The following is a 19,850-nucleotide window of genomic DNA, read 5'->3' on the forward strand; positions in this document are numbered from 1 at the left end:
TGGACAGGCACTGAATCACGTGAGATCAATATTGAAAAGAGAAGGACCTTACTGAAAAGAATAACAAATAAATCGCATGAATATGAACAGTAAAATTCAGCACATTGGAAACTAGGGTGCAAAGCAAACGAAAACGTACTTTTCACACAAGGCAGTCCCTACATCCACCTGCCAAGTCTTCCCTGGAGCTCACAGTGCCGGCAGAGGCACAGGTGGGAAAGGAGCTGAATGTATGCACGGACGTGAGCAAGCGAAGGGTAAGATGTGCACAAGTCAGGGGACAACTTTGGGTTCTAGCAGTAAATGAGGACACTCTTAGGAGAAGCCATCACACAAAAGGAATGTAGAGAGCCCAGCAAGTCAGCCATGAGGAGCTCCATGGAACCCCAGGGTGTAAGCCAGAGCCGCGACACAGTGGCCAAGGATATCTGCCACCACGGGCAAGGGTGTGTGGCCTTGAGCGACAGTGCCTGATGGGTCAGTCTTCCCCCTTATGCCTGATAGAAGCACTTGACATAGTATGAGATATATTAGGAAGAAAAGCTATTACCTTATGACTGTAGCATCATGAATGTGGGACTTCCCTTGATGGTACGTGTTTCCTTAAAATGTTTTCTATTATTTCTCTCGTTGATCTAATGAATATCATTTCCAGGACTTTAACCTACATAAGGTCTAAAGTGTGTGTGTGTGTGTGTGTGTGTGTGTGTGTGTGTGTGTGTGTGTGTGTGTGTGTGTGATTTTAAGGGAGTTATTCATATAGATGTTGATCACACCATTATTTAATAATAGACCTCAAAATAAAATCAGTAGAATGTCCAAAATAGGGGAATGGTAAAATATGGAACATACACATTATATATTATGCAGCTGTTGCCATCTACATTATCCTTTGCACTGGAAAACTAGGCTAAGAAAACAAAAGAAAGAAATCAGGATAGGAACATTAATAGGAAAATCATTAAACAAACCAAAAAACTGAATACACATTTTGGGAAAAGTGAAAGCTCACTAATTAATTAATGCAAATTAAAATATTAATAATTTTTGCTTATATAATTGAGAAGGTTTGACAAAAATGATAATAATGCGAGTCAGAATAGACACTGAGAAAATGCACTTTCACCCTGTACACAAATGTCCTTTAAATAAAAAAAGAAAGAAAGGAGTCTGATGTAGCCATCAACCACACCGAGAACAGAAGAGAAGGTAATGCCTAAGAAAGGTACACAAGTCAAATCTTAGAAATATTAATTAATCCAGCACTAACTGGCAATTTGCTTTTTTAAAGTTTCATAGCTTTCAACACTATGGAAATTTTAAAGTCATAATACAGAATTACAATTCCACATGAAACAATGTTCACTAGACTGAAATCAAAGGCAGCTTAAGAGCAGCATATACAACAGTCAATTTTTGTTTAAACATACATTTTCCTTTTAGGCATTTTTTTTTCCTGCACATACATTTATCTAATTTTTCTACAACATTTATGTATGATTTATATAATGCACTTGCCTGTTTATTAAATATGAAAGATTCAAAAATGATTCTAATATATTTTAAGAAAATGAAGAAAATGTTGAATGAACTATAGGATTCAAAACTGAATGTACTGTAATCACATCTATAAAAAATACACATGTAAAAAATCTGGATGGAAATATATCTGTTCACAGTGATCAGTTAGATGGTGAGATTAAGGCTGACATTTTCCTTCTTTCTGTTTTTATTTACTATTTAAAATTTATCATATAAAATAATTTTATTTAAAAAAATACCATGTTAGAAAAAGACAGCTTATGTAAGGTGGCACATGTTTTAGTTAATAACTAACCTGACTGCTCTAAACAGATTGACCTTAGCATGTCATGGTTAGCACAACAGAAGTCTACTTCTAGTTCAGGCACAGTCCAAAGTGAGTATTTCTGGTGAGCACTGCCTCCTTCCACTCTCAAATGTCCCAGTTTGGTCAATAAATTACATGGTCAGCCCAAGATTAAGGGACCCAGTCTCAGTCCCCTAAAGACGCTTCCAAGTACCCTGTGTTCATCTGTGTCAAACTAGAAAGGGAAGAAACTAGATGGTCAGGCATAGGAGTTGTTACAGCCCAGCTCTGGAACAGGCTCACCGTGTTTCATTCACATTCCGTTTGTAGTGACAGTGACAGAGCCACACCTACCCTCAAGGGAGACTGGACAGTGCAGTTCACCTATGTGGCCTGGAAGAAAAGGAAACTGGTTTCACTAAGCTGCCAGATCTTCACTATGACAGAGCTTAATAGTGTTTGCTGTTCAGAAGGATCACTGGCCCTAAATTTTATTTTCTCCTTATTGTTTTATAGGAAAATCAGATTTAATTAGATAAATTTTCATTTATTTGTTTTTGCTTTTAGATTTTTTTAATTTATGTCTTTTTATTGAAGTATGGTTGATTTACATTATTATATTTGTTTAGGTATATAGCATAGTGACTCAGTATTTTACAGATTATAGTCCATTAAATGTTATTACAAGATAAGGGCTGTAATTCCCTGTGCTGTACAATACATCTTTGTTGCTTATCTATTTTATACACAGTAGTTTGTATCCCTTAATCACATACCCCTAATGCTCCTCCCCTCTTCCTTCCCTCCTCTGGTAACCACTAGTTTGTTTTCTATATCTGTGAGTCTGTTTCCCCTTTGCATATTCATATGTTTGTATTATTTTTTAGATTCCACATATAAGTGATATCATACAGTAGTTGTCTTCTAACTTATTTCACTAATCATAATATTCTCTAGGGCCATCTACATTGCTGCAAATGGCAGAATTTCATTCTTTTTTATGGCCAAGTACTATTCCATTGTATATGTGTGCCACATCTCCATCCATTCGTTAATTGGCACCTGGGCTGCTTCCTTATCTTGGCTACTGTAAATAGTGCTATTATGAACACTGGGATGCATGTATCTTTTCAATTACTATTTTTGTTTTTTCTGGATGTACACCCAGGAGCAGAATCACTGGATCATATGGAAGTTCTATTTTTAGCTTTTTGAGGGACCTCCATATGTCTCCCACAGTGGCTGCACCAGCTTACATTCCCACCAACAGTGTACAAGGGTTCCCTTTTCTCGGCATCCTCTCCAGCATTTGTTATTTGTGGTCTTTTTGATGATAGCCATTCTGACAGGTATGAGGTGATATCTCAGAGTGGTTCTGATTTGAATTTCTATAATAATTAGTGATATTGTGCATCTTTTCAAGTGTGAGTTAGCCATTTATATGTCTTCTTTGGGAAAAAAATGTCTATTCAGGTCTTCTGCCCATTTGTTGGTTGGGTTGTTTTTTTCATATCGAGTTGGATAAGCTGTTTATATATTTTGGATATTAACCCCAAGTCAGTCATATCATTTGCAAATATTTTCTTCCATTCCATAGGTTGCCTTTTCTTTGGTTTCTTTTGTTTCCTTTGCTTTTATGTTTAATTAAGTCCCATTTGTTTATTTTCACTTCTATTTCTTTTGTCTCAGGAAATAAATCCAAAAAAATATTGTTACAATAGGCAGTGTTCTGCGTATGTTCTCTTTTAGGAGGTTTATGGTTTCAGGTCTTACATTTAGGTCTTTAAACTATTTTGAGTTTATTTTTGTGTATGATGTGAGGAAGTCTCTAATCCAGTTGTTTTACATGTAGCTGTCCAGTTTTCCCAGCACCACTTGTTGAAGAGGTGGTCTTTCTCCATCGTAGAGTCTTGCCTCTTTTGTCATAGATTAATGGACCATAGGTGCATGGGTTTATTTCCTAGAGTAAATGGACTGTATTTGCGTGGCCTCTTTATTCTGTTCTGTTGATCTATGTGCCTGTTTGTATGCCAATAACATGCTGTTTGGATTACTGTAGCTGTGCAGTAACAGTCTGAAGTCAGGAAGCATAACTCCAGCTTTGTTCTTTTTTGTCAAGATTGCTTTGGCAATTTGGAGTCTCTTGTGGTTCCAGATATATATTAGGATTATTTTCTCTAGTTCTGTGAAAAATGTCATGGGTATTTTGATAGGGATCACATTAAGCCTGTAGATTGGGTAGTAAGGATATTTTAACAATATTAACTCTTTCAATCTAAGAGCACCAGATATCTTTCCATTCCTTTGTATCATCCCCAATTTCCTCATCAATGTTTTATAGTTTTCTATAGGTAGGTCTTTTACCTCCTTGGTTAAATTTATTCCTTAATTTTATTTTTCTGTTGCAATTTTAAACAGGATTGTTTTATTAGTTTTTGCTTTCTCGTAGTTAATTATTAGCATGTAGAAAAGCAATAGATTTCCATATATTAATCTTGCATCCTGCGACTATGCTGAATTCATTTATTAGTTCTAATAGTTTTGGGGTGGAGACTTTAGGGTTTTCTATAGAAAGCATCACGTCACCTGCAATTTTACTTCTTCACTTCCCGTTTGATGCCTCATTTTTTTTTCTTGTCTGATGCTGTGGCTGATGCTTCCAATACTGTGTTAAATAGAAGTGGGCATCCTTGACTGTGAGTCTGTCATAAATGGCCTTTATTATGTTGAGATATGTTCCCTGTATACCCACTTTGCTAAGAGTTTTTACCATGAGGGGATGTTGAATTTTGTCAAGTGCTTTACCTGCAACTATTGAGATGATCATGTATCCTTTTTATCTGTCCTTCTGTTAATGTGGTGTATCACACTGATAGGTTTGTGAATGTTGAATTATGTTTGTGTCCTGGAATAAATTCAACTTGATCACACTGTATGATCCTTCTTATACATTGTTGGATTTGGTTTGCTAAATTTTTTGAGGATTTTTGCATCTATATTCATCAAAGATATTGGCCTATCATTTTCTTTTTTTGTAGCACCTTTGTCTAGTTTTGGTGTCAGGGTAACTGAGCCCTCATACAATGAATTTGGCAGTCTACCTTTAATTTTTTTGGAATAGTTTAAGAAGGATAGGTATAACCTCTTACTTATATGTTTGGTAGAATTCCCCTGTGAAGTCATCTGGTCCTGGACTTTTTTTTGTTGGAAGATTTTTTAATTAGATATTCAATTTCACTACTAGTGATCAGTCTGTTCAAATTATGTGTTTCTTTTTGACGAAGATTTGGCAGGTTGTATCTTTCTAGAAATGTGTCCATTTCTTCTAGATTGACCAGTTTGGTAGCATATAAACCTTTGTAGCATTCCCATGATTTTTTGTATCTTTGTGATGTCAGTCATTATTTCTCTTCTTTCATTTCTTACTTTCTTTACTTGGGTCCTCTCTCTTTTCCTCTTGGTAGTGTGGCTAAAGATTTATTAATTTTGTTTATCCCTTCAAAAAAATCAGCTCTCGGTTTCATTGATTTTTTTCTATTATATATTGTCTCCATCTTATTAATTTCCTCTCTGATCTGTATTATTTTCTTCCCTCTGCTGGCTTTGGGTTTTGTTACTTCTGCCTTTCTGAATGCCTTCAGATGATAGGTTCCTTTGCTTATTTGAGATGTTTCTTGTTTCTTGGGGAAGGCCTGTATTGCATTAAAATTCCCTCTTAGAACTGCTTTTGCTGCATCTCATAGACTTTGGAGTGTTGCGTGTCCATTTCGTTTGTCTTCCTTTTCATGCGGGTGGGAAGACGATGGGGCTAACACAAGTTCGTAAGTAGATATTCCCCAAGGTGCTCTAAAACACCCTTCTAAGAGTGATGTTAAGGCAGCCCTGAGGATGTCAAGAATGCCTCGGGAGTACACTGCTCTCCTACAAAGCCAAGACCAACTATGTTGGTTTTTGACCAAAGAAGCAACAAAACAAGGGAAGAGGAAGTGACCCAGCGCCATCGGGCAACTGTATGCCCAGAAGATTTGGATTGTTGGTGTTGTCTGGAGCCCGGGGGAGGTGGAGAACATCCGACCTAATGTCCCAACATCCCAGAGAAGAAAAAAATTATAACTGACAGAAATGTAATAAAACAGTCCCAAGTAGATGTAACTAGCTATGGATATTGTGAAGCATATCACAGTCTTATTTATTCAAATGTCACACTTTCTTTCATTAAAATACAAAATAAAAGCACACATACCTCTCTCTACTGTCATACATCCCCTCTCCACCCAAATGTTCTCTCTAATCCCTAACCTCTGGTTTTTCTCTCCATTTTAATGTCAAAGTATCAATGCTTTTATTAATGATGAATATTTTATGTACAGTATTTAAAATATTTACCTATCATGAAGATATTGTTACATTATATTTTCAAATATTTATTCACACTTGGATCCATAATCCACCTAAATGGATAATTGGACATGGTGTGAAATAAGGGTTGAGTTTTTTTTTTTTCCATGTAGAAATGTGCTCTTATAGGACTCCATGGAGTCATAAATTGTCCTAGCACCACTTATTGTGGCGAAAAGAGAAAATAGTCTTTTCACCACCCTCTGCTATAAAACCTCCATCACAAAGTGTTCCATATGTGTGTATCTGTGTCCAAACGTGGGTGGGATCTGTAATTTTTGTCCATTAGGCTATGTCTCTATGCCCCCATCAATTCCACACTGTCTTCATTACTATGACTTCATTTGCTAATGCAAGACCTTCCATCTTATTCTCATTCTTCAAGACTGTCTTGGCTAATGTTGGCCATTAGTTTTTTCACATCTATCTAGAATCAGTTAAGTTCTATGAACTTAATTGGGTGCAATGAATCTATAGATCACTTTTTGGAGAACTGACATTTTAAAAACATTTTCTCTTCCAAACATGAACATGGAATATCTCTGTGTTTAGGTCTTTTTATGTGTCTCTTACATATAATTTTATAGTATTCACCAAAGAGGTCTTGCACATCTTTTTACAGATTTATATTTATTTGATAATTTTCATGATTTAAATGTTAAATTTTTCAACATTTGATTTTCCAACAGTATTACAATATATATCAAAATATGATTAATGTTTAAATTGATTTTGTGCCCAGCAAATTTGTCCAAGTGTCTTATTAATTGTAATAATTGATCTGTAGGTTCTTGGGCATTCTCTATGTACACTATAATATCTCAAATATTCAGAGTTTTATTTCCTCTTTTCCTAACCTTATGCCTTTCACTTCTATTTCCTGCTTAACTGCACAAGGTAAAATCCCTAATATAATACTGAGGAGAAGTGGCTATCCATGTGTCCTGTATTGTTTTGCTCTCAAACAAAACACTGTGTGTTTCACCATTAATATAATGATTGCTGGGGGATTTTTATGGAGACAATTTATCTGATTAAAGACTTTTTTATTTCTAATTTGCTAGGATTTTTGCTAGAATGTTAATTAATGAGGGTCAACTTTAGCAAGTGCTTATTTTGTTTTGCTTCAATTTAATAATAATATGGTATTTCTCCTTTCATCAATCAGTGTGTTGTGTTTCAGAAATTGGGTTTTTGAATAAAAAGCTATCCACTTCTAGGATAAACCCCAATTAGTCATGATATATTTTTCCTTATTTACTAATTTATATTAGAGTTATTGCTAGAAAGGCTTTCCTCATTCTCACTTTATAAGGAATTACTCGTGTTTATTTCTAGGGCACATGTGGTTTTACTGTTTTATATTTCAGTACAGAAATATCTACCTAATAGATATTTCTTCTTGTGGTTTCTGTAAAATATTACTCCAACTTAACCTCTTAACAAATGACTACCTAGTTGTTCCTAAATCATCTATTAAGGGTCCATCTTTTTCCTTATGATTTGAAATGCTATCTTATTATAAACTACATTTCCATATATACTTGTGAATGTTTCTGAATTTTTCCATTCTGTTCCACTAGTCTTTCTGTCTGTTCAAGATTCAGCACCACACTGTCTTCCGGGAAGAACTTTCATAGGAGTTTTTAAGATCTGATAGGCTAACCATCTGCATTTCTATTCCTTTTTCCTTTTGAAATAATTTCCTTAGTGATTCTTTTTTTTCTAAAGAACTCTGAGATATAATTGACATACAATAAACTGCATATATTTAAAGTGTACAATTGGATAATTTTTTTCTTATTAGTAATATATATATGGCAATCCCAATCCCCTAGTTCATCCCACCCCAAGCCCCCTCCCCTCCCCTCCTTGGTGTCCATATGTTTGTCCTCTACATATGTGTCTCTGTTTCTGCCTTGCAAACTAGTTGATCTGTACCATCTTTCTATATTCCTCATATATACACTAACATACGATATTTGTTTTTCTCTTTCTGACTTACTTCACTCTGTTTGACAGTCTCTAGATCCATCCATGTCTCTACAAACGTCCCAATTTCATTCCTTTTTATGGCTGAGTAATATTTCATTGTATATATGTACCATATCTTCTTTATCCATTCATCTGTTGATGGACATTTAGGTTGCTTCCATGACCTGGCTATTGTAAATAGTACTGCAATGAACAATGGGGTCATTGTGTCTTTCTGAATTATGGTTTTCTCTGGGTATATGCCCAGCAGTGGGATTGCTGGGTCATATGGTAGCTCTATTTTTAGTTTTTCAAGGAACATCCATACTGTTCTCCAAAGGAACCTCCATACTGTTCTCCACAGTGGCTGTATCAATTTACATTCCCACCAATAGTGCAAGAGGGTTCCCTTTTCTCCACACCCTCTCCAGCATTTATTGTTTGTAAACTTTCTGATGATACCCATTCTAACCAGTGTGAGGTGGTACCTCATTGCAGTGGGGTTTTTTTGGTTTTTTGGGTTTTGGGGGGGGTTTTTTGCACATAAAGGGTTTATTTTAAATGTTTTAAGGATAGGATAGAGTTACATCATAATTATAAAAATTACTTACAGAATTAACAGATTTATATTGTTTATACTTCTAAATGCAGAGAACAGGGAACTGTCTACACATTGTATAAAATGAAATGAAAATTAAAAATGAATTCAAGCTTGAAAGATGAGGCCATTTACCTAATTTTAAAATGCGAACACGAAGACCTCTGAACTATACACATTCGTTCGAACTGCACTAGTGATGGAAAATACAAAAAGCGCAGCATTTCCAAGGAACCACAGACATTTCGACCATAATTATTTTCTGTTATAATAATTGTTCCTGTTTTGTCTTTGGAGAACTTTCTTTTTTTTTTTTTTAAGACAATCAGCTTAAGAATGTTTTCAGGCACTACAATTTGTGACAATCAAAACAGTCTTCTAATGGGTCCACAGTGTTCAGAGATTCAAGCCCAATACACTTTGGGGTTTGGCACATAAAAACAATAGAAATGAAATGTGGTTTAGAAACAACTGTGATTGTTTTAAGATTGCACAGTCCCTTCAAATGCTGCATGACATACACAACTGGAAAATCACCTTCTGTTGGCACTAACATTTGCTTCACCAGTGCATTTTTATCCTACAACCACTAAAACAGTACAGGTAAGCAAACAAACAGAAACTGAAAACAAATAAAAACAAAGATAGAAAACAAAAAACCTAAATATATTTAACAGGCAATTTTAGTGAGTTACTGAACATTCTACTTAGAGTAGGGCATGTAAAAAAGGATGGTCTGCTTTTAAGGTTTTCCTTTGAAACTTTACGTAGCAGCAGACATCACACACGCACACACACGACACAATAATACTATAGCAGGTCAATGAGGAAGGCCAATACATTTTATACAGAGATTCATGCCTTGTGTTGTCACAAGTCCCATGATAATTTTGGAAATTAATGTTGTATTCCTAGAACAAGGAACCAACATTCCGATACCAGGAAAATGCAAGCAATGCATGCAGATCTGAAACATGAGCCTAAACGAAGCCTGAAATACTCGGCTGGGGAGCATAGTCAGTTACGGTGTCAGGAAGTGTGGTTTAAGCCACCAGAAGAAAAAAGAATGGGGGGGAAAAAAGGAAGAACGACAACAAAAAGACCCCTTCCCCTTCCTTCAATCCTAAAGGCAATAAATGGAACAATGATTAAAATAATGATGATAAATTACACGTCACATTCATCTAGTGAGTGACAGATCATGTGGTATTAAAAGTTGCTACAGGTACTTGCAGAAAAACCACAATGCAAGTCATTAAGTAATGCCAGAAACATTTCAACTGACCCAACCCTTAGGATACCTCCAAAGGACTTTGTTTTTCAGTCTAAAGTCACTGTGTCCTGTTCATGCAGTACACACTGGACAACTCACTCTCTGGGCCATACGTGTTCACTTGGGCTCGGGGAGTTGGGCTCAGCCTTGAGATTCACATGCAGAATCCCTTACAAGAGCCACCAGGAGAACAGGTGACAGATCTGTAGCATGACACTTGTTTCAAGCACACAAGGAACATCTAAGACACGGGTACTCACTGCATGGAGAAGCTCACCCCTGGCTGCCCTTGGTGAGGCACTGGGCATGCTGGAGAGAACTGGGGTGCTATATCTACATGGTTCACGAGGTTACCATCCACCAGCACAACAAGACACAGCCTTCCTGAAGGCAAAAATGAGCATCACACAAACCACTCATGGCACGGCCTTGACACTACAGAATCTCTAACGTCAAGAACAGCCACGACAGAGGCCACACAGACAGACCTGGTATTTGATTGACAGCAGATGCATTTAAGCTTTCTGCCCAAATCTTAGGTAAGGTGTTCAATCTCCACAAGACAAGTTTCACAAACCATCTTTCCCCTAGCTTTCAAACTGCCAAGGATCATCCAAAGCAAAATGACACACTGACATTTTGCTGCTAAATGAACCACTTCTGCAGTTCTATTTTAGTTAAAACAAACTTGCAGGAAAGGATTCAGTGGCTAAGGGCTGCTATCAGTCACACCCACAAGCCAGTGCAGGTGACTGACCCTCATGTGGCAGGACCCACCAAATGGAATGAATCCACACCAACAGCACACCATGAGCAAGAGCATACAGCACCACGAAAGGTGTCAGGAACTTACGCTGTTATTTGTCTAGACATTCTTTGAGGGGAAAAGCCTTTGACCATAATCATATATCAGTAATAATAGTAATAAAAATAAAGGTATCCCAGAGAACTTGTTAAAAGGCAACCCACTGTAGTTTTGATTTGCATTTCTCTAATAATTAGTGCTGTTGAGCATTTTTTCATGTGTCTCTTGGCCATCTGTATGTCTTCTTTGGAGAAATGCCTATTTAGGCCTTCTGCCCATTTTTTAATTGGGTTGTTTGTTTTGTTTTGATATTGAGCTGCATGAACTGTTTATATATTTGGGAGATTAATTTTTTGTCTGTTGATCCATTTGCAAATATTTTCTCCCATTCTGAGGGTTGTTTTTTCATATTGTTTATAGTTTCCTTTGCTGTGCAAAAGCTTTTAAGTTTCATTAGGTCCAATTTATTTATTTTTGTTTTTATTTTCACTACTCTAGGAGGTGGGTCAAAGAGATCTTGCTGTGATTTATGTCAAAGAGTGTTCTTCCTATGTTTTCCTCTAGGAGTTTTATAGTGTCTGTCCTTACCAATTTGCATTTTTTACAGAACTAGAACCAAAAATCCTAAAATTTGTATGGAGACACAAAAGACCCTGAATAGTGAAAGCAATCTTAAGGGGAAAAAAACGGAGCTGGAGGAATCAGACTTCCTGACTTCAGACTATACTACAAAGCTACAGTAATCAAGACAATATGGCACTGGCACAAAAACAGAAATATAGACCAATGGAACAGGATAGAAAGCCCAGAGATAAACTATGGTCAACTAATCTATGATAAAGGAGGCAAGGATATACAATGGAAAAAAGACAGTCTCTTCAATAAGTTGTGCTGGGAAAACTGAACAGCTACATGTAAACGAATGAAATTAGAACACTCCCTAACACCGTATACAAAATAAACTCAAAATGGATTAAAGTCCCTCATGATTCTTTCATGCTTATTTTCCACATAAAATTCAGATTTTTTTTGTAGAACTTGTGTAACACCAGGAGAAAAATTTAGTTGGTTTTTTTTAATCACGTTATACATATTATTATTATTATTAGGTTTTTTTCTTTTTTAAGCTCTTTATTGGAATATAATTGCTTTACACTGTTGTGCCAGTTTTTGCTGCAAAACAAAGTAAATCATTTGCATCCATACATATATCCCCTCCCTCTCCCAGACTCCTTTCCACCTTCCCTATCCCAGCCCTCTAAGTCATCGTCCATCATTGCATTGACCTTGCTGTGTTATGCAGCAGCTTCCCACTAGCTATCTATTTTACATTTGGTAGTGTATATGTCAATGCTACTCTCTCACTTCGTCCCGGCTTCCCCTTCGCCACCCCCCTCACCCCCTGCCCCGTGTCCTCAAGTCCATTCTCTACACTTGCATCTTTCTTCTTGCCCTGTCACTGGGTTCATCAGTACCATTTTTTTTAGATTCCACATATATCAGTTAGCATATGATATTTGTTTTATTGTTTTTAATAACACTGTACCAATTCTTTTTTAAAAAATTAATTTGTTTATTGGCTGCATTGGGTCTTTGTTGCTGCACACAGGCTTTCTCTAGTTGTCACGAGTGGGGGCTACACTTCATTGTGGTGTGTGGGCTCCTCATTTTGGTGCCTTCTCTTGCTGCGGAGCATGAGCTCTAGGCACCTGGGCTTCAGCAGTTGCAGCACATGGGCTCAACAGTTGTGGCTCAAGGGCTCTAGAGCACAGGCTCAATAATTGTGGCACACGGCTTAGTTGCTACATGGATTGTGGTATCTTCCTGGAGCAGGGATCGAACCTGTGTCCCCTGCATTGGCAGGTGGATTCTTAACCACTGCACCACCTAGGAAGTCCCATATACGTATTTTTTTTATAATCACATTTCCATATTAGCTTTGGGAGAATCAGTATTATGTTGGTGTAGTTTCATCATCAAAGAGCTAAGAATATCTTGATGATTGTAAAGTCCATTTTTGTGTTTTACAGAAGTACTTTAACAAATTGCACAAATATGTTTTTCACAATTCTGGTTAAGTTTTTCCAGAGCCTCTCATCTCTTTTTGTTGCTACTGCAACAGATTTACTTTTCAATTATATCTTCATACTGGTTATTATTTATATATGAAAAAGGTACAGATTTCCTTTTAATTTGGAAACAATCTCCAGCTTATACAAAAGGTGCAATTGCAATATAAAAACTTTTGTTTTCCAGAAACATTTGCAAATAAAGTTACTGACATGGTGTTCCTTCATTTCTCAAATACTCTAGAGAATAATTCCTACAAACAAGGATATGCTTAAATAACCACAGTCCAACGATCAAACACAGAAAATTAACACTGATGCCACCAATACCATCTAATCCTCAGACAGTGAGAAACCTGGCTCATTAGCCTTAATATGTTGACTTATTTGATTACTCCCCACAAAGATTTATATAACAGATCTCTCACCCATCTTCTCCAAGTGTGTCCCCTGCTTCCCCAACCCAGGCTCTGCTGATCCATATCAGGCAGCCCCTTCAAACCAATGCCCACCTCACCCTATTTGTCCTGCTCTGACACATCCCACCAGACTCCCCCCACCCCTGTGAAGGCTCATAAATTCCCCTTGAGCTCTGATACCACCTACTAGTGCCAGTCCTTTGTGTGAACACCCTCCTCACCCAACTTGGGCATCCACTCACCGCCTCATGTTTATTCTGATACCTCATCCAGGCTGTCCAGCGCAGGGTGTCCGAGACCATGTAGGAGAGAGGCCTCGTGTGGACACATTCCCACCCCACACCCCACCCTGGTTCATTGTGGCTTCCCTGACTCAATCTGTACTGTGTGCTTTCTTTTTTTTTTTTTTTTTTAATTTTTAAATATCATCCTCCACTCCTTTTATTTTTTAAAAAAACTTTTATTGAGATACAATGGACATACAATAAACTGCATATATTTAAAGTGTACAATTTGATATTTTTTTTCTTATTAGTAATGTATATATGGCAATCCCGAATTCCAAATTCATTCCCCCCCACCCACCCCACCCACCCCACTTTCCCCACTTCTTTCTTTAACTAAGGTTTTGTTGCTTCTTAACAGACTTGGCTTCAAGATATTTAGAATCAAAAGTCCCTCCTTCTTTTCCATTACAGGGACATGATCAGGATACTTTGTTTACAAATGGTACAGGCACATCAGAATGCAATTCTCTAGATAGAGGTGTGGGAATTCTGCTTTGGCTCCCTGGCATCCATTCTCACTTCACATGATATCAGTAATTCATTAAAAAGGGTCACCTGGGGGACAGAGAACCTTCTTTCATTCTCAGTACATGTGGATTGGACAGAGCAGACTCCAACCTACTCAAAGGCTCTGACCTAGGATTCGAGGGATCAGTGGTTTCAGCTCCTATGACCAACTCTCCAGGCACCTAAAGCAGTGGGGCAGATTCTGCTTTGCTCTGACTGCCATTGTGAACCTCCCATCCCACAGGCTCTTCTTAGGTGACTGCAATACACCTCCTGCTGGGAAGTGGGGTCTATGGCCCCTCCTTTTTAAGCTGGTGGGGGCTCTTGATTGCCTCAAGGTAGAGGAATATGGTAGAATAGATGCCATACGACATCAAAGTCTAGGTAATTAAAGGAACCCAGCTCCTGCCTCGCTCGTTTTTTAAATGCTCACTCTGGGGACGCCAATCACCGTGCCATGAGTAGTTAAAACATCCCACAAACCGAGACCACTTGAGGTGCCAAACGTGCCCAGTGGACGCCCAGCACCAACCTCTGGTCACGTGTGAGCGAGATTTCAGACGATTCATCCTCCAGGACTCAAGCCTCCCTGACACAAAAGGGAGCAGAGGGATGCTATCCACACTGTGCCCTGACCAAAATGCAGATTCATGGGTAAAATTAATGTTGCTGTTGTTTAAACCACTCGGTGCTTTAGTAACTGGAGGAAGCTTCGTCAGCATCACCCTCACACCATTCTGTGCATCCCATACCACGGATCTCAGCATCCATGTCTGACCATGATGGCGTGTCTCCTCCAACAGAAGAAAGAAATCTTATCACCAGTGTTTCCCACAATCTCACAAAAAAACAACCTCAATAAACCATCATCTTTGTGATCTAAAGAGAACCAAGGAAATGAAGACATTCTTCGATCTATCATCACGAGACCCAGGTTGCTGGGGCTCAGGGACCTGCTATTGGAGGCTACAACATCTCCAACTACCCCTCCTTATAGCAGCTTCTCTTCTTTTCTGCTGCTCTGATGGCAATGAGCCAAGAGCTAGGGGTGCTTCTGTGGTGACCGATAAGTTCACACTCCACTCAGGACCCAGGACTTGATCACACAGGGCTGTGAGGCTTTCGGAGAAGCTTCATGCGATAAAGGCCACAACACCACAGGGGACACTCAGGGATAAAAGACCAGAAGGAAGCAGCAGCAGCTCAGACCTGGGCAGCCCTCCTGCAGAGATGCCCCGGCTTCTGTCCCTCACTGGGGAGGCAGCTGAGTGACTGTCCCCACCCAGAGGCCCAGTCCCACCCCACACTGGCACAGCCCTGCTCAGGGGCTACACTCACACACGTCCTGGCCCTGGTCCCTCCCCAGGAGCTTTCTGAACTCAGCTCAAATTCCCTCAAAGACCAGCAAATCTGCTCCCATCTCCCCCCAACAGCCTTCGGCTCCGTGAGCTCAGCAGGCAGGCTGGATCTTTCTTTCAGGGAAGATCATCAGGGGCCATGAAGCAAAGCCTCACTCCCGTCCCTACATGGCTTTACTTCAAATCCAAACTTCAAAGGAATTTAGAAGATGTGGGGGTTTCCTTGTACATGAAGACTTTGTGCTGACTGCAGCTCACTGCTCAGGAAGGTGAGGAGCAGCGCCTTGGCCCCCAACCTCTGTCGACCCCTTGCAGGGACCCTCTTCTCAGGGGCTGCAGACCTGAGCCACCAGGTAACATAGCAGAGCTCTTCACAGGACAGGTGAGCTTTGGGGAGAGAAGGACAGATCAACGTGAGTGGTGTGTGGAGGGAAGGCAATGATCAAAGGTGGGATGGAAGGAAGCCAATGTTACACCTGGAGACCAGAGAGTAATTGTGAGAAATTCATGGTTTTCCTTAGAGACAGTCAAGCTCTGTGCAGGACTCACACCCTAAGTGACTCCAGGAACTGCCACCCAGCCAGGCCGCCAGGAAGCACACAGCACAGAGATGATCAGCCCCAGGGCCCATCACCTAGAATTCTCTCCCCTCCAGCTGCACACTGTCCCAAGCTGTGCTCTTTCCTTACAGCTCCTGGCCTGTATCTCCTGTGCCTCCACCTCCCGCTCTGCTCTCTGTGCAGCTCCATCACTGTCACCCTGGGGGCCCACAATGTCAACAAGCAGGAGAGGACCTGGCAGGTCATCCCCGTGAGAAGAGCCATCCCCCACCCAGACTATGATCATAATAAGTCTGTCAACGACATCATGTTACTGCAGGTAGGGCACGTGGGTGCACTGCTTCCTGCACACTTTCATCCCAGGGTTTTCCATCCCCAATGACCTCATTCCTGTCCCTCCTTCCGGCACAACCACTTCAGTGGTCCCAGGGCTATGTAGAAGGCAACCCCATGACTATCCTTGCAGCCTTTGTGGACCATTGGTAGGTTAGAATGCCTTTCCTCTACCTTCAGCTGACAAGGAAGGCCGACATGACCACCGTTGTGAACCCCATCAGGCTGCCCTGGAGGAGGGAGCTGGTGAAGCCAGGGATGGTGTGCAGTGTGGCCAGCTGGGGGAGGCTGGACGTGAACATGCCTGCTGCAGAGAAACTGCAGGAGGTAGAGCTTAAAGTCCAAAAGGATAAGCAATGCAGCTCTCGCTACAAAAATTACAACACCACCACTCGGATATGTGCAGGGAAGCCAAGAAAGAGGAAAAGGTCTTTTAAAGTGAGATCCCTGGCATTATCCATGCAAAGCCCTGGGGTGTGAGTACTCGGGGCAGGGGGAACTAATCATATTCCTGTGTCCCAGGCTGTCCTCCTATCCAGTCTCTGCCCTGTCTCCCAGGGGGGTGGACACTGTCCCACAGTCACATATGGGCTGAGACCTCCTGGGGGAGGAGAAGGGGGATTATCAAGGCCAGGCTGAAATTTCAGGACCAACAAGGCCCTAATATCAGGCAGGGCTCCCAACATAGACCGCCCACCCGCGGGGCTGCAGGGAGGATGAGACCTGAAGAAGGTCCAGCTCTTCCCTTCCTCCCTCTGCCCACAGGGCGACTCTGGGGGGCCCTTGGTGTGTAAAGGTGTAGCCCAGGGCATTGTCTCCTTTGGAAACTCAAATGGGACACCCCCAAATGTGTACACCAGAATCTCGAGCTTTCTGTGCTGGATCCAAAAAATAATGAGCTACTGCAACCTGCAGGGACCAGACTGAGGTGCCCCTGGGATGGCTCCCTCCATCTTCTCTGGGGGGGACGTCAGAATGGCACTGGGTCAAGGGGAGGAAGGGGGTGCTGCCTTGAATTTAATAAGCTTTCATCTCTTGAGCAGAAATCGCGTCATCCTTTATTCATTAAAACACATTCATAAGGCACTACTGTGTCTGGCAACCATCTGTTCCCATTTCTGATCTGTTATGCGCTTCCTCCTCCAGCACACATCCCCATTCCCAACTCTGGAATAAAAATTCCTGCTGTACTGACAGCCTGCTCTCCCCAGGCACATGCTCCCAGTGCCAGCACCCCCTGCCAGGCTGGCCATGAGCTCCGTCAGAAAAGGGAGACACCTCCTCAGGAAAACACGACCCTCTTCCCAGGACACTCTTATCACATCCATATGCCCTCCTCCTCATCCATGCCTACTCCCCTACCCCACCCTGTCCCAGTGCCGATGTGGCAACATAAGACAATCCAGATGTGGAAGGAGGACCACCTGAGAAGTTCTGGGGTTGAGGGGTCACTTCTCTACACTAACAGACTTGGGGGCAGCTTTGCAAGGTTACCTTACCCCATGCAGTGTTCCGTCCCCGCATCAGAGCAGCCAGAGCTCAGATGCCCAAGAAAGTTTCAGGAAGGGCTTCAGAATTCCCAGGTCCAGCTCAAGTGCCTGTCCCAGCCCTGTCTTGGTGTCTTAGCCAAGGGTCCTCTGCAGCCTCTTGTGTTGAATCCACATCTTCCTTCAGCCCCAAATGACCTTGAGAGCACTCTTCCCTCTTGGTCTGAGCCAGCCTCTCCCCAACTTGATTGTTCCCCTGTGTGTGTGTGTGTGTGAGTGTATGTGTGTGTGTGTAAATACACCTATCTCCAAAGAAGGCTCATAGTAATGAAAATTATTTGTTTCAAGTGTATCCTAATATTTCAAAGGTGTCTCTAGCCTAGTTTATCAAGTAAATTTTTGCTTCTCTTATTCAACAATCTCTGCTTTTCTTTTTCTTTTTTCTGGCTGAGTTGGGTCTTCATTGCTGCGTGCAGGCTTTCTCTAGTTGTGGAGAGCAGGGGTTACCCTTTGTTGCGGTACACGAGCTTCTCATTGCAGTGGCTTCTCTTATTGTGGAGCACAGGCTCTAGGAGTAGACTCAGCAGTTGCAGCAAGCCATCTCACTAGTTCTGGCACAAGGGCCCTGGAGTGAGCGGGCTTTAGTAGTTGTGGCATGCGGGCTCAGTAGTTGTGGCTCGTGGGCTCTAGAGTGCAGACTCAGCAGTTGTGGTACTCTGGCTTAGTTGCTCCAAGGGATGTGGGATCTTCCCAGAACAGGGATCAAACCCATGTCCCCTGCATTGGCAAGCAGATTCTTAACCACTGAACCACAGGTAAGTCCTGAAATTTTAATGTGAGAATGTATTCAGAAAAGCAAGCCCATCTGCAAAATATGCACCTTAAAGAAGGCCAGGCTGAAGAGACATACTCTGCTGAATGTTTGCAAAGATGAGTGAGCTTCGACTATCACAAAATCTGCTTTGGGTATAAAAGTAACATATATTCATCATAGAAAGACAACTAAAAACAGAATATATAAATAAGAAAATAAAAAGCAGTGGAGAATTCCACACCCTCATGTCATCATTATTGCTTAAGCATGCTGCCTTCCACTCTCTTTCTGTCTATTCATAACATGCTGTTTCTTCAACTCACTTGGGATTGGGTTGTTTAGAACTCCTCATGCCTTCCTTGCCATCACTCTTCCTTCTGTCCTCATACTCATGACAGTGGTGGGATCATCGGCAAATGTTTAGGATTTACAGGCCCAGGGATGTCAGAGATGTGGTTCTCTGGACACTGGACAGAGAATACTTAGTGGGTAGTAATTATTAGGATGACTGGCATTCAGTTCCCCTTCACAGTGACCAGTAATCAGCATTTCTGGAGAAGAAGCCCTTCCCCACTCACAGGCAAACTCATTTGGGTGGGACAGCCTCTATCTCAGCTCCAGGAGTACAAATACCTCAGCACAGCCCAAACACGTCACTCAATGCCAAAGGACCCAGTGATGGTTTGGCTTGGTCCAGGACTTTTCTTCAAAATTGTGGGATAAGAAAAGCTCTCTTTGTTGCAGAATATTTACACTTAAAGATGCAATTCTAAACACTTCAAAAATATGAGGTGGGATGGTGGCAAGACAGGAAATGGGGGTGCTGTTTGGGGTACTTGGGTGTGTCCAGGTCTGATTGCTCCTAAAGCAAGTCCAGCCTCTACCTCACACTTGGCACCAAGCAGACCCCTCCCCATAGTCCTTCCCATCGTGTCCTCTACCCACACATTCTGGGTCTGCTCCAGCCGACAGTCAGCTTCTCAAGGGCAGGAGCTGCCTCTCTCATACCCCTGGACCTTGCCTATTGAAGAATTGTTGATGGTTCCGTCAGAGTCAAAAAAGAGCCAAGACTGGAGAAATGAAGATATACTTGACTCAGTCACCGAGGGGCTCCTGGGATCCGACCCCTCTGCTGGCTGC

General features: G+C 41.0%; 1 protein-coding gene across 1 annotated transcript; it reads left to right on the forward strand.

Annotated features, from left to right (window-relative positions):
* The first annotated feature begins 5,630 nt into the window (after positions 1 to 5,630).
* On the forward strand, positions 5,631 to 17,336 carry LOC130844575 (mast cell protease 1A-like). Its single transcript, XM_057720749.1, has 5 exons — positions 5,631 to 5,649; positions 15,638 to 15,785; positions 16,260 to 16,395; positions 16,590 to 16,847; positions 17,175 to 17,336. Exons 1-5 carry the CDS (start codon positions 5,631 to 5,633, stop codon positions 17,334 to 17,336), a joined length of 723 nt encoding a protein of 240 aa, XP_057576732.1.
* The last annotated feature ends 2,514 nt before the right edge of the window (positions 17,337 to 19,850 follow it).

Source organism: Hippopotamus amphibius, chromosome 2, assembly GCF_030028045.1.
Source record: "Hippopotamus amphibius kiboko isolate mHipAmp2 chromosome 2, mHipAmp2.hap2, whole genome shotgun sequence".
Taxonomy (NCBI): Eukaryota; Metazoa; Chordata; class Mammalia; order Artiodactyla; family Hippopotamidae; genus Hippopotamus; species Hippopotamus amphibius.